General features: G+C 43.6%; 2 protein-coding genes across 4 annotated transcripts in view; one reads left to right on the forward strand and one right to left on the reverse strand.

Moving 5' to 3' along the window:
* The window catches only part of ANKRD17 (ankyrin repeat domain 17), a 96,801-nt gene extending 83,369 nt beyond the window's left edge, over positions 1–13,432 (reverse strand). For all 3 annotated transcript variants that reach the window (XM_074905339.1, XM_074905338.1, XM_074905340.1), the window contains exon 1: positions 12,862–13,432. In XM_074905339.1, coding sequence (XP_074761440.1) covers positions 12,862–13,218 — 357 coding nt within the window. In that variant the 5' untranslated portion in view covers positions 13,219–13,432. The remainder of the gene's footprint in view (positions 1–12,861) is intronic.
* A 225-nt stretch (positions 13,433–13,657) lies between these two features.
* ALB (albumin) overlaps positions 13,658–14,864 on the forward strand; it is a 40,940-nt gene continuing 39,733 nt past the window's right edge. The window contains exons 1-2 of the mRNA XM_074905342.1: positions 13,658–13,904; positions 14,285–14,428. The gene's annotated coding sequence lies outside the window, so the exon portion shown is untranslated. The remainder of the gene's footprint in view (positions 13,905–14,284; positions 14,429–14,864) is intronic.

The raw sequence follows: 14,864 nt of genomic DNA on the forward strand, positions 1-14,864 counted from the left end.
TGCAAAAATATTTCTAAAAGAAGTCTTCATCTATGTCTAAATGAAGGTGACATCAAAACAGTTTTCTGGTCTAGAACGGAAGCAGCATTCTGGCACAGAGCAAGACCTTCTCATCATCACAGAGCCCTCTTCCCCATTAAGTGCTTACATCAGCCCTAGGATTTTGGATCTCGATGCCGAGAGGCAAATCTAAGCATGGAAAAAGGAGGAACTAAAATCTCTTTACTCATCCATAGCACTGCCCTAAAGACAACAAACTAAACATCATAAAAAAGCAACTGTGTCAAAATACACTGCTGCAGCTCGGCCTTCTCACTTGTCCAGTGCGTTTTCTCTTGTACTAGGGGAGCCTCTATGACTTTGCCACAGAGGAATTGCCCAATGCCAATTCAAACACAACTAACACAAAGCTGCAAAAGGAAGACTAATTTACATAGCATTACATAACCATTTTAAAGGGGTTTTTCATCATAAGTGTAAGATGACTGACACAAATTTTTATCTGAGGGGAGCTTTCTGTAAGCAAACTTCATTTAAGTTCTCTGCTTTAAGTACTCCATGTTTCCACTGGGTTATACTATGTTCCATGCCTTTAGTCCAAGAACTTCCAATACACTACAGAAATCTGATTTTGGGCTAAACACAAGTAAGACACAGAACATGTTCAGAAAAGACAACGATTTGGGACAGGAAGGATGATTCTTCAAAAATATCAGAATATATTCCTTTCTCATTCCACATATGAAATATTGGTGACAGGAAAACTAGGTTAAATGTATGCACCATTTGATTAGCGTCTAAACAGTGTAATAATTTCTCCCATGTAGGAAGCTAGTTCCTTATTTCCAGTTGTTCAGTCATTCAGTTTATATTAATGTACACCAGAACTTGTCTAATGTTTTAAATCAAAGCACTTTTTGCAGATAACAGCAGTAAGTCACTGGAAGTTCTTAAATAGTTTAAGTGCAAATACATTCCCTGCAAAGAGTTAGGAAACCTTCAACCAGAAAAAGCCACTTTCTAGAACAGTCTCCTCCTCCTTTTTAAGTGGCCTATTCCATCATTTTGTTCTATGCATAACAATCCATTCAAGTGGACATTGATATCACGTATTTCCATGTCAAATTCTAATCCAGGATCTGCTGGCTCAGGATGTCCCCGTTTCCCTTTTCCCAGCTGTGAACACGATAGTTTTTTCAACAGCTCTACATTCAGGTAGGCTGTTTGTAATGAATTTGGACCTGGTTAATATCAGGTTGAAACCTAACTGCTATGGAAAAAAGCAGGACTCATAAGAAGGTACTTCATGTTTCTTTCTTTTACAAAGCTCTCTATAATCAGAGTTATTTAGCTGACACCTTTAAATTCATGGACTACAACAGCTAGAAAAGCTAGTCCATTCATTGACAGTGACACCAAGATTGGAACAGAGAGCAAGCTGTTAGAAAAGGCTAAAGAAAACCTGAGTAAAACCAGTGAGAGACTTTTGAGTGCTCTGTATTCTTGTAATATGGTTGTTCACCTCCTGTTTTATCTGAAGTTACTTTGAAGATCGAGACAAACTGGGGACACCACAGCAGAACTCACAGCATTTACTACCAGCAGAGCCGAACTAACTCCCAGATTGATGTACTTCTAGCTGAACACTACTTGTTCACTGGAGTTCAACACCTCCTGTTCCCCATCTCTTATTTGTTGAGACTTCAGAAATAAAATCCCAGGTTCAGTTTATTTCAGACTACCAAAAGAAAGGTACAACAATTAACTCATGAACATCTGCCCTTGTCAATACAAGATGCACTCACATGATTTTAACCCAAGACTAACTCTGAACTCTTTCAAGAGTCAAAAACCAAAAAACCTTCAGCAGTTTTCAAAAGCATAGATAGACAACTCACCAGCCTGACAGGTGAGGTTGAGGTCTCCTTTCAAGCCAACATACGTGCACCCTTCTCCCATAACAGAACCTCTCCCTCTCCATGGGCATTTAAATTAAAGCATACACATGGAGGCTAAAGGAACTATTTTACTATGAAAAAATTTAGTAATAGCATTGAAGTTCACAAAAAGTTAAAAAGTTAAATATGTCCCAGACTGTGCACAATACTTCTGTTACAAAATCAGTTGCTCAAATTATTTCTATTATTATAACAAGTATTCCAATGGTTTGGAAAGACTGCATATGCTGCAATACCCATATCTGGCTTACACTGAAAGCCACCACCAAAGACATCTGCCTTTCTTGAAAACATTTAGGTGTTGGGGGTTTTTTTAAATATATAAAAAAAAAAATTTTTTAATTAAGTTCATTGGGAGTACTATTACTAATCTTATTTCTACTAGGTGGTACTACTTCAGAACCAGCAACACTGGTAAAATTCACACAATCACAGAATCATCTGGGTTGGAAAAGACCTTGAAGATCATCTAGTCCAACCATTAACCTAACAATGACAGTTCCCAACTACACCATATCCCTAAGCACTATGTCGACCCGACTCTTAAACACCTCCAGGGATGGGGACTCCACCACCTCCCTGGGCAGCCCATTCCAATGCCCAACAACCCCTTCTGGAAAGAAATGCTTCCTAATATCTAGTCTAAACTTTCCCTGGTGCAACTTGAGGCCATTCCCTCTTGTCCTATCACTTGTTACTTGGTTAAAGAGACTCATCCCCAGCTCTCTTCACCCTCCTTTCAGGTAGCTGTAGAGGGCGATGAGGTCTCCCCTCAGCCTCCTCTTCTCCAGACTAAACCCCCCCAGTTCCCTCAGCCGCTCCCCGTACGACCTGTGCTCCAGACCCTGCACCAGCTTCGTTGCCCTTCTCTGGACACGCTCGAGTCATTCAATGTCCTTTTTGAAGTGAGGGGCCCAAAACTGAACACAGGAATCGAGGGGCGGCCTCACCAGTGGCGAGTACAGGGGCAAGATCACTTCCCTGTCCCTGCTGGCCACGCTATTTCTGATACAAGCCAGGATGCCATTGGCCTTCTTGGCTACTTGGGCACACTGAAATTACCTAAGGGAAAGAGAATTGCAACCTAACTGAGGTTTTGGCTGACATAACTAAACACTACTGGGACAGATCAGCACACAACAGTTTCAAAGTATAGGAGGAATGAGCATCTACATCAAGTTTCATAAACTGTGCACTTGGCAGAGCTGTTTCATCAGTGCTCAGCTGAAGAGGGTATACGATGTCCTACACAGGTGAACTACACAGTGTCCTGAGCTTATATAACACCTCAGTTCCAGACTCAAAAAAACCCAACTGAACAAAAACCTCCACACAGCTCTCTCTCCCTTTTCCCTTCATAGCCACTTTACCACCTCTCAGAAAGGTCACAGGCCAGTGACCATCTACAGAGATAGATGGCAAAGCCTAAGTGGTATAAATGCACAGCTGGGCAGAGCTCAGAGGAAAAGGCTCCCCCCCTTTTGGCAGAGGTAAGCTATCAGGGCAACTCATCAGTTTATGCCATCCCATACCCTGAATATTTTTGCAGAACCCAACTTCGATGCACGTACTAGCACGTTTCTAAAAAACACACCTCAAGTCAGTCACAAGTACATGCAGAGAGATTTTACAGAGAAGCATAAACATTTCCCCCACACGCAGGCTTCAGAAAAGCCTTCTTTCAAAGTTTAGCACAAAGTTTGACACTATATTTATCACTGAGGAGATCCTTTATCAAGCTGATGCTTCATAAAAATACCAGCATGCTGTTACGCCAGCTTTCACTTCTGTTAGTGACTGAGATGGACAGAAGGCATATGTTCATCTATCTAGCATGCTGTTCCATTTAAAGTGCTCTTTTCCTTTAAACTAGATTGGTTATTTGTATTAAAATTACCATACTGATCACAATTGTGCCTTATGACTATTTTATGGTAGTCAGTGTACAAAGTGACTCCTTTGCTTCACTACACTAAATGACACAAAAGTGGTGATGGCAATACTCAGAAGTGCAGCAACCGTTTAAGAAAATACTACTGTGTTCCTCTCTTTCTCCCTATCCTTGATACACTGCTTTTAAGAACCTTAACAAATACTAGAGAAAAAAAAAAAAAAAAAAAACAACACAGTGCTGATTTTATCTCAAGAAGCTTTCAAGTTTTAAAGCTCCATGCAGAAATAAAAAAAAATTCTGCATGATTTCTCTTTCCAGGACTGTGCCAGTCACTTTCAAACAGAAGATCCAAAGGAAGTGTCAAGAGGACTACTTTGCCCTTTCATACAAAAATTCTCAGAGCTGTACCATTTTTAACAATTCAAGTTCTCAAAGACAATGCAAGCATTTCTTTGACAGCCATTTAAATGAATAGTTCCACCAAAAAAAGGCAGTCCTCATCCCTCATCCCTCCTCCTTGCCCAAGTTCCTGGCTCTTCGCTGTGTCAGCACAAGCTCTTATGTGACTGCCTGACAAACTGGATCAAGGAATTGATCAACTGTAAACATGCTTTATCTGTTGCTGAGGTTTTTTTCAGCAAGATCATTTCTCAGGTGGCTGGGAGGAGCAATGAATGCCTCTTTCTTTTTGGCAGCAGTGTGCTCACTGCAACCTTCCTACAAGTCCAATTCCCCCAACTTCAGTGGGATTAGAACCCACGCTGACAGAGAGGCTGAACAACACCAAGTACTTGAGGAAAAAAAAAAAACTAAATCACATCATTACTTTAAACTTTAATCTTCATTAAAGCATTGTTCACCATTCTGTGGAGGAGAACAATTCACACCTGCAGAAGAGAATAAAAAGGAAAATTCTGCTGCCAAAGTATTTCAGGACAAAACTGAACAAAAGGAAAGAAATACCTGTAGTTTTGAATTGGTAAGCTCAGGGACAGGAAACACGTGAGTCACCAGATACCTGCCAGACACAGATGTACTAGAGACCTCCAGCTTCTCCTTAAACAAAGTGTTTAGTTCTGTTCTGTGTGTGGGAAAAACTGGGAGGATAAAGACAACCTTCCTCCACTTATCTCTGAATCACTCCCTGCCCTAGAGAGAGGTTTCAGATGTTCCCCTTCTGCTGAAGCTGTGATCCACAAAACAGCTCCTGCAAAGGGCAGATGTACGGACTTAGAAACAACCATTCCTTATTTTTTTATTATTAGGGCAAGGGGAAACAAACCTGAACCCAAATACAAGGTAGCCTCCTTCACAGTAGAAAGAAGTCAAATTACTGCACAAAAGGTGCCTTTAATTTTAACCTAACAAAAAAAGAATCCAGAAACTTGTCAACTGTTTCAAGTTGAACTGGAGGAGAATGGAGGCCAAAACCCTAAACTGATATTCCAAATAGCAACATTTCATCATACTACTTAGAACTGCATACTTCTTTCTAGCTCTGCTTTCTAGCATCTGAACAGCTGTGTATTTAGACACATTATCGATTACAGATGATTAACACCACAAAGACCTAAGATATTGGGGTGGGCCAGGGAAAAAAAAAAACAACAAAATCAAGGCTTATTTCAGCTCATTTCCTAGAATACACCATTATACTCCTAACATTTGAGGATTCAGCTAAAACACAGCAGAGGAAAACACCTGCACATCAAACACCAGTAATTTCAATTTGTCAAAAGCTGCCTTGGGTAACACAAACAAAATAATCCTAATTACAACGTTCAGCCTAAAAGAAAATACTGCAAGCACCAAGAAAGATATATTGAAGACACACTTGGTTTCGTGGCTGATTTTTAGCCTAGTATACAACTATTACTTAATGTAAAAATAAGGTGGCACAACAGTTAAGTAACACCTCCATATGCCTTTAACTCTTCAGACAGTTATGAATTTAGGATTGCATATGGAGGGGAAGTGGCTGAAAAACATCTGAAATACTGAGATAACCTCTCTGAGTACTGATTAACCCAAAGCGCTAACTGCTTAATTCAAACAGAGGAAATGCTGCCCTTTGCTGGTCAAGCAATTTTTTTTTTCCCAAATATTCCTGTCAACACTGCACAGAGGTCTGACTGCATAGAGGTCACCAGAATTCACTCACTAACGCCAAGACATATTTACATTCACTGGTAAGGCTAACCACACGTTAAGGAAGACTTTTTTCCCCTAAGTATATATGTTAGTTAAATGACCTTATCCAAATCACTTGCTAGCATTAAGCCCTCTTCCACCCACACCATTAATACCCTTTCTTGCAACATCAAAAGTTATTGACATAACAAAAAAGTCCCACAGAAGCTCTACAGATAGAGCACATCTTCAAGATGTTATTACAACTTAGTCACTGAAAATGCCATACCATGTGCTACCAAGGAGAATGTCTACCAAGGCAGCCACAGATTCTTCTCAAATGGCCTAAAACACTATTATAAAAGTTGTGTAATTTATTTCTTTTTTAGGTTAAACAGATTTGTTTCTTTAATCTTGGAAACAAAGCGCTCTCACTTATCTTGAATCTGCAGTACTGATTTTTCAATTCTTAAATCCAATTTCCAAATCATCTATAACCTAAACAAGCACAAATAGTTTCATTTTCAAAACAGAGAAAAAATACATACATAATCCCATTTGCCTTCAAAGTTGACAGATGAGGAAATTCTCTCAGCTAAATCTCTTTCATAGAAATCATTATCTTTAAAGAAATAAATTACTAACTTAAAATATGGTGTGTTTGGCTCCAGCCTGCACACAGGAATTATGTTTATAAGGAAATTTCCTGAAGAAATATCTGAGGAAGTAAACAAATTCACGTGGCGCCATAGTACCTAACTCCACCTTCTGTAGTGGGCATTTTATGCAGGGGGCTTCTTTTTAAACCCAGTTATTCACTAACTTCAATTAAGTAGAGCAGACAGAAAAACTCTGTAAGAATTTTTTTTTTTCCCCCAATAAGCACTAGGTCTAACCAGACACCATTTATCAGCTCTGCATACCTAGGCTCTTTGCCATGCACATACAGACACTACTTAAATCTTTGCTTACCACCTCAGCCAGCCCACTGTACGCTCCATCTCCTAACTAGCATATGAATTCCTTGTAACCTAACTCCCTCAGATAAAGGGGCATATGCTAGTCATCTCATCTATAGGGTGGTGCCAGTAATGACTGAAAGGTGGTAAGCAGGGAATGGCAAAGCCAGCCAAATCATCATTCCGGTTGACTGATTTTGCTGGAACCCAGTCTAGGGAATAAGGGAGGGATGTTAAACATTTTTGGTGAAGATTTCACTACTGTGAAACTTGGTTGCAGGATTCACCTACGAACAGCCTTGTTATTTCAGGGATTTTTGAGAAACATCCTTTCACACTTCCAGGCCATCCCTAGTTCTATTCATCTTCAGAGACAATTAACAGCTGCTAACTCTTGACAGTTGTATTGTATCATACTTACCATATCCCTCACGCAAGATAAAACAAGGATCTTGCCTGTAGCACCAATGCAGTTAAAATATTTTCTCTAAGAGCAGGATCTGTGTTGGGAATACGTAACATAGAGGTGAGAACTGTTCATTTCTGAAGTGTCATGACATGGTTCATGTTAGAGATGGAAAAGGCAGCTGCCACAGACCTTGCTGTGGCTCACCTGTTTTTTCAGTCACATCAGTTGAACTGATGTCAGGTAATTATTGCTATACAAAGCTATACATTGTAGTAACTATACTGATGAGGAAAATGACAAAATTGCCTTAGGTCTTACAGAAGTTTGTTTTTTTCCCTAATGGATTTCACTATTATTTCTTCTTTTGAAGGGAAGAAACAAAACAGTACAGGCAAAAAACTGCCAAAGTAGATAGAAAGAAAACAATTACAGCATAACCAACACAGCAGAACACAAGACTGAACTATACATCAGGGTGTCACACACTAACAAGGACAGAGCCCAGTTACTTGCATGTTCAGTCCCATATTTGAAGACACAAGGAGATGAAAGTAATGGTAGTACAGAGAATGTATCGTGCAGCAGCCAGGCGAGACATACTGGCCTTTCAGCAGCCCCAAAGAATCCAAAGGCCTTATCCCAGGATTCTAAGTCAGTCAGCTGGGATTAAATAAATACATAAAAATTCAGTGTTTCAAATCAACAGTTTGCTTTAACACTTAAGTTGTTAAAGCCTTTTACAATTTAAGTATTACAACCATGTGCCCATGATGCTCTTGAAATGACACAGTAAACCTGAATTTTCAGATTAACACCTTATATGTAAAGCTAAAGAAGAGTAGGTTCTTCTGCATGAAGAAATTTTAGAGGACCAGTGGTATTCTGTTGTTTTATTTACTTCATCTTACTTGCTCAAGTCAATTACTAATTCAACTGCAGCTGAAAAAACAAAAATGAACTCTTATTTACAGCAGCTACAAGGCCCAAGTAAAAACAAGAATGCTTAAGAAACAGCCAAAACATCTCAAAAATACCCTTCACATAGGTCTGTGCTTTCAGGTATAGCTAACATTATTAAGGATTTTGTTTAGGAAAGCTAATTTGGACATCATATGAGAGTCCAGAAACAAATTATACCAGTCAAAATGACAGACGGAACAGAAAGAAACACGCACAAATCCTAGACTGATCTATATCTGCTCATCATAAGACTTTTCGCTTAAGGAGAAAACTGAACTTACAAACTCCTAAAATGGATACAGTATTAGGAAAAGCAATTATAAACTTCACTGCCAGCAGCAAACATCCTGTAAGTTCAAAGCTTTGAAACAAGCTTGTAAACAAGATTTTATTGTACAATTAAACCTTTCTGTGTTTTGTAAGAGAAGCCTTAATGCACTCTAGACATCAGATTTTTAAGGAGCAACTTGCTACTATGACTTGCTAATTTTTTGCACTATTTCACTATTTATTGAAGACCAATCTTTAACAAAATCAGTACACCCAAAAACACTTTCAAGAAACCTGTACAGTTATGTTTTTTATCTGAGCCTGTTCAGAGGAACTGCTAAATCATATTTTCATAAAAAACCCACAAATTATAATGTTCCCAAGCTTTACATTATATATCAGCTTTTATTCAACTAACCTGCTCCTTCTTGACCCCCCACTTTTTTTTTTTTTTCTGATTCATGTCCTGAAAATCATTCGTTTAAGCAGCTTGGAAAACAGACCTTTGACTTGACCATCAGCACAAATTTGACAGGCAGCTTTCTTCATATTTGTTTTCACATACATACATATCATTAATAAGCCATGCTAAACTGGGTGTTCACAGTACACTGTGCAAAGCCCCCTAAAAAGTAAAAGCAGCCTCCCATTAGGGATGCAATGAATAGACTGGCCCAAAAATATAGTCTTCTTCAATGACACTCCTCACACAATTCTGACTGAGCAAAGATACACCTTCATCTCACCCTTAAACAGCCAACACATCAACTCATTAAATTTTTCATATGTGTCACTGCACCGAATGCGAACTCCGCAAGTTATCATCCAATTGACGCAGTACTATTTAACAACAATACAGTTCCTTAAACAGTTTAAGAGACTATCTCTCTGAAAACTGAAAATTTTGCCTGTTGTATGTGACAGTTCATAAACTAAGGCCAGAATTCTGTCAGGAAGCATGTACCTGACCTCCTCCCATATGCAGCCTCTACTGTTATTTTTCTCCTACCTTAAGGTTCCTTTTCCTGTGTACTGAAAAGATTTGCCATTTTTTTATTAACTGGTGGTTAGCAAAAAGGCAATTTGCCACTTACAGACAATACTGGACCACACTCCCTAGAATCTTGTTTGTTTGACAAGCAGCGATTTGCTGTCATTTCAAAAGCACCCTTGGAGGTTGCCATGAACACTGTAGTAGGAGCTCATGAAGTTGTTGGTATGAAATTTCAATTTAACTTCTCCCAAATTTCTATCCAGTACCTATGCTTCTACAACAAGATCTAAAAGAGTCTGGAAACAGGCCGAGATGAAAACATCTGATTACAACTTTTTATTCCATTCCATCAGCTCAGCAACAACTAAGCCAAACAATGTCTTTCCACTCATGGGGTTTTTGTGCTTTAATATCTGCTGGGTTTCCAATTATAACTCCTTTGACTTGTTGCTTCTGTGCTCCTGATTTTTAGAAGCTGTCTCATTAGTAGTCAAATCTAGAAGTACTTCAGAGATTAGAGAAGTCTTAATGTATTAAGCATGGGAAGGGCAAAAAATAGCCTAAGACAAACTAAACTGTCTTAAGTTTACAGAGATAATGAATTGAATGGTTGGGAGGGAACACCATCTTATGCAGTATTTCCACAATAGTTTCCATTTACAGCAAAACCATAAATTTAGATTTCTTTGTGCTTTTCATTTTATGTGTCTTTTAGACTACCAGTGGTCAGAAGACCACAAATCCAACTGCTGAAAGCCACACAAGCTATGCACATCTCAAATAAGTCTCAACTAAAAAAAAAAAAAAAAAACCACACACCAAATAAAAATCCCACAGTAGAAACAAACCTTTTCTTAAAAAATAAACCAACAACAAGTAACTTCTAAAAGGCAGAACATTGGGTTGCTTTCAGACAAGGAAAACTCCCTTTTGCTGAGAACACTCAAAACACATTTCCTCCCCAGGAGCTGCTGGGAACTACTTTGAAGTTAGATTCTCTGCTCCATTAATCAGGCCATCCTCACGTTCACATTCCTAAAAACTGTGATTTCAGCTGCACATATTCTACTAAGCTGTATCTTTTGATCCTGAAGTCACTGAGAGAAAGACTAGAACAGTTTTTGCAAGCACTCTGAATTATCAAGAAAGATTATAAATGAAGCTGATATGTGCCAAAATATATGCTATCCTGAACTTAATAAACTCAGTATTTATTAAATTGTTTATCACTTACTTACCCCTGCTTAATATTTAATCTCAGACCACCCAGACTGAGAAAGCCCTCACTGTAAGATAAAAACATCATGGAAGCTTCCAGATGCCAAAACTGCCTTCCCAGCTATCGGTATCTACAGAACATGTTATGAAAGAAAAAAAAAAGTTAATTATTCTTCTGCTGCCTCATGATAGTTTAATGATCATTTGCTTTTTTTAATCTCTCTGCAGGTCTCAAAGCATATTAAATTGGTACCTATGGCTAGGTAAGGCACAACATATAAGCAAAGGCTCACCTCACCTGAGATTACATATATTCCTTGGTTGCCTCTGCCTTTCTCGTCACCTCACACACTCCATACCATTTGAAAACTGTCAGTATGAGCCGCTGTTTGGAAGAATGGCTATGGACCACAAAATAAATCTGCCTATGATTCTGCCAATAAGCCTCACTTTACACAAACTGTTGATGGCTGCCATCACATACAATTCATCTCAGTGCTTAACTATCAACCGATACATACATCTGTTAAGTCATTCGAGGGCCTTTAACCCTTCACCCCACACCACCTTAGTAAAACTCCAGGGCTCTGTTGAGGAGAGCAAGAGAGTTCTTCAAGTTACCTGTACAACTGCTAGATAGAACAGTTTAGTATGCAACCATGGCGGTCTACCTTGCAAGTTTTACCCCTCAAAAACTTCTACTTACGTGATATTCACTTCCCTACAAATAAACACTACAGAAACAAAATGCTATGCATAATTACTTGTTAACTGAGATACTCATTGTGTGCAATTTATCTCACAGAAGTTAGAGAAAATGTTTCTTGTATCCACTTCTGCAGAAATAAAATGCAGAGTGCTTCTTAACCATGGAAAAACCTATCACCATCTCAGCCCAGCCCTTCCTTAAAATTATCAGATTCTTCCTTCCCTTTCTTCTTGCTCATTTTAATTTCTAGCACAAAGCAGATATACCACTTAAAAGCCAAACTGCTTAAAAATAAAGTTCAAAGGAAAGCTTACAAACTTGAAGCGGACTTTTTTGAAGACACAATTCAAAAAAAAGCAGAAGTGAACAGTCAGCTTTGCAGGTTAGACTCAAAGAGACTCTGTGTGACTACGTATGCAAATAAGGGGCTTCACATCTTGCTTAACCTTTTTCAGCGATACCTACCTGAAATACCTAACAATAAATGAGAGCAAGTTAATAATGCTTCCTTTCAATGTAATGTTTCAGCATTATACTGAAACAGTGGCTGCTGTCAAGTTCAGAGAACACCTCAGATGGGAGGAAAAAGCCCAGGGCTCTACAGCAGCCTTCGCTTTACCTCCACATTCACCTCCTTTTCTTCAAGATGATCTATTCCCGTGACTGAGAGCGCCAACAGCTTTCTCGGCACGCACCCGGAGCTCAGGCCTATCTCCAAAGCCTCAGCCCGGCCGCACCAGCAGTATTGCCACCGTTATGCTCTCCTGCTCCCGGCTCCGATCCGAATCTCACTATGGCACATGTGGACACAAAACACGGCGTTGAGGGACACCTGCAACATTTCTTGGGCCCTCTCCCTTCAGCACCGCCTGATAAAAACCACGCACGCCCAAAAGCACAGATGAAGGCCCTCCGCTGGCTGAGGCTCCCAGGGAGCCTCCCGCCCCCGGGGCAACACCGGGCCCCCGCCACCCGGGACACACCGGCACCCCCCCGAGGCGGAGGGCGGGCGGGCGAGCACCGGCGGCCGCTCCCGCCGGCTTCACGGAGGCGGGAGGGGCGCGGGGGCCTTCCGGGAGGCCCGGCTCGGGCCGCGGCGCCCCGCCGTGCCCCGGGCCCCGGCCGCCGGTCCCGCCCCGCCACGGGGCCGCCCCCGGGAGGCGCGGTGCTGCCCCCTTCCTGCCTCTGCGGCAGGGCCCCGCGGGGGCGGGGGAGGCGGGAGTACGGAGGAATTATGAAACCGGATCAGTAGGGCAACCCCCGGGCCCCGCCGCCCCCCGGGCCTTCCCTCCTCGGGCACCGTCCGTCCCGCCGGTGCAGCCCAATCCCCGCACCCCCGTGGCGCCCGTTCCCGCGGTACCTCGGAGACCTCCTCTTCTTCCTCTTCCTCCTCGTCTTCCTCCTCCTCCTCCTCCTCGCTGCCGTTGTTGCTACTCTCGCTGCCGCCGCCGCCGCTCTCGCTGCTGCTGGCCGGCCGGCCCGCCCGCCCGCTTCGCTTCGCCTTCGGCGCCGCCTTCTTTTTCAGCAGCAGGTCGCACACCCGCACCAGCCCACGCGGCGCCGCCGCCGCCCCGGGCGGGCACGACGGCGACGAGGTGCCGGCGCCGCCGTTCAGCCCCTCCGGGGGACCGGGCCCCGCCGTGGCGCTCCCGGCGTCGCCGCCGTCACCGCCTCCCTCTGCCGTCGTCGCTGCCGCCGAGCCGGCCGCCTTCTCCATGGCCGCCGATCCGCCTCGCTCAGCGCCGGCGCCCGGTGAGGAAGAAGCAGGATGAGGAGGAGGCACCCGGGGCCGCCGCTGCCTCGGTCACCTCTAGCGCCGGCGCCGCACCACCTCTCGCGATACTTGTCGTCGCCGCCGCCTTCAGCCGCGGCGGGCGCCGCTCCCGCCGCAACGGCCGGCGCCGCAACGGCCGGCACCGCCCCGCGCCCGCCGCCCCGCGCCGCCGCCGCCCGCCTGGCTCGGGCGGCCTCGGCTGGGCCCCGCGCCGCGGTCCCCCGATCCTCCCCGCGCCCGCTCCGTCGCGGCACCCTCCTGGCGGCGACCCCTTCCGTGCGTGCCTCGGTCACCGCCCCGGCGCCGGAAGCGCCGCCGACGTCATCACCCGCCGCGGCGGCGCCGTGCGGCCGTGCCCCGCCCCCGCGGCGAGGCGGCCCCGGCCCTCCGCAGGGATGGCGGCTCCCCCCCCGCCCCATCCCCTCATCTCCATCCCCTCCCCTCCATCCCCTCCCCTCCCCGCCCAGGGGAAAGGCCGGGGCGTGCCATGGCGCCCCGCTCCTCCGGCGGGCCCCGCCGCCCCCAGCGAAGGAGAAGGGGGTTTGGCAGGAGCGGAGCGCTGGCCGGGCCGCGCCTGCGGCTGTTGCCCGACGATGAGTTACTTCGCCAAACTAAATGCCCGGAACGCGGTAAGACTGGGCCTTGTCAAGCACGGCTCTCTGTGGGGCAGTGCTGCCCCTTCGGCCTTGCCGGGCTCCGTGTGTGTCGCGGGGGGAGCGGGCGCCGTAGGCAGCAAACCTCCTCAGGAAAGAGCCACCGCTCGGCACCATCAATAACCCACAACAGACATACGTCCAGCTCCATGTGATTCTCTCACACACTGCGTGCTCACTGGGCACTGCGTGTTCAAAGGCAACTTGCTAAGCCCTGTTTTAAAGGAAAGTTGCTGGAGTATCACTAAAAAAAGTAGGAACCATCAAGGTGCCTGTGTCGCTTTGCCCATGATCACATCATTTGCCCTTTAATTACATCCTTTAACTGTGTCACTGTATCCTCTTTTCTTTCTCAGGCCCCCCCGCCCTGGATTAACACCCAACACGTACTTGGGACGTTAACACTCAACTAGATTTTCATCTGGAAAAACACTGTCACCTCGATTGATGCCAGTCAGGTCCTGCAGTAACAGAAGTCCTGGGGCAGTTAAATACAAGCAGTCAGTGCATGCTCATTGAAGGAATGGGCTTTTTTTTTTCTTTTTTTTTTTTTTAGACGTGAACAAGGAAAATATTTTTAGCTACAAAAGCACATGATTGTAAAGATTAGTAATGGCTTTAATGGGCTGGTACACTACAGATGGTTTGAAATTGGTGTTTAAGCCAATAGTGTCTTACTCCAGTTTTATTTTACAAAAATGCAGAGTTTGTCATTACTTGATTACTTATTTGGATAATGTTGGAAAGCACCAGTCATGTTTGCAGTACCTCTGAAATGAGGCAGCGATTTTAAAAAAAATTCTTAAAAGTTTAACTGATGCTCATCATGAAAGCAAGACTGCACAGATTCCCCCCCAATCTTCATGTTGCTTACATCCCACCAAAACCAACCTCTTGTTACATACCTCTGTATGTTCTTAATAAAAGGACTGCATT

Source organism: Athene noctua, chromosome 4 (genome assembly GCF_965140245.1).
Source record: "Athene noctua chromosome 4, bAthNoc1.hap1.1, whole genome shotgun sequence".
Taxonomy (NCBI): domain Eukaryota; kingdom Metazoa; phylum Chordata; class Aves; order Strigiformes; family Strigidae; genus Athene; species Athene noctua.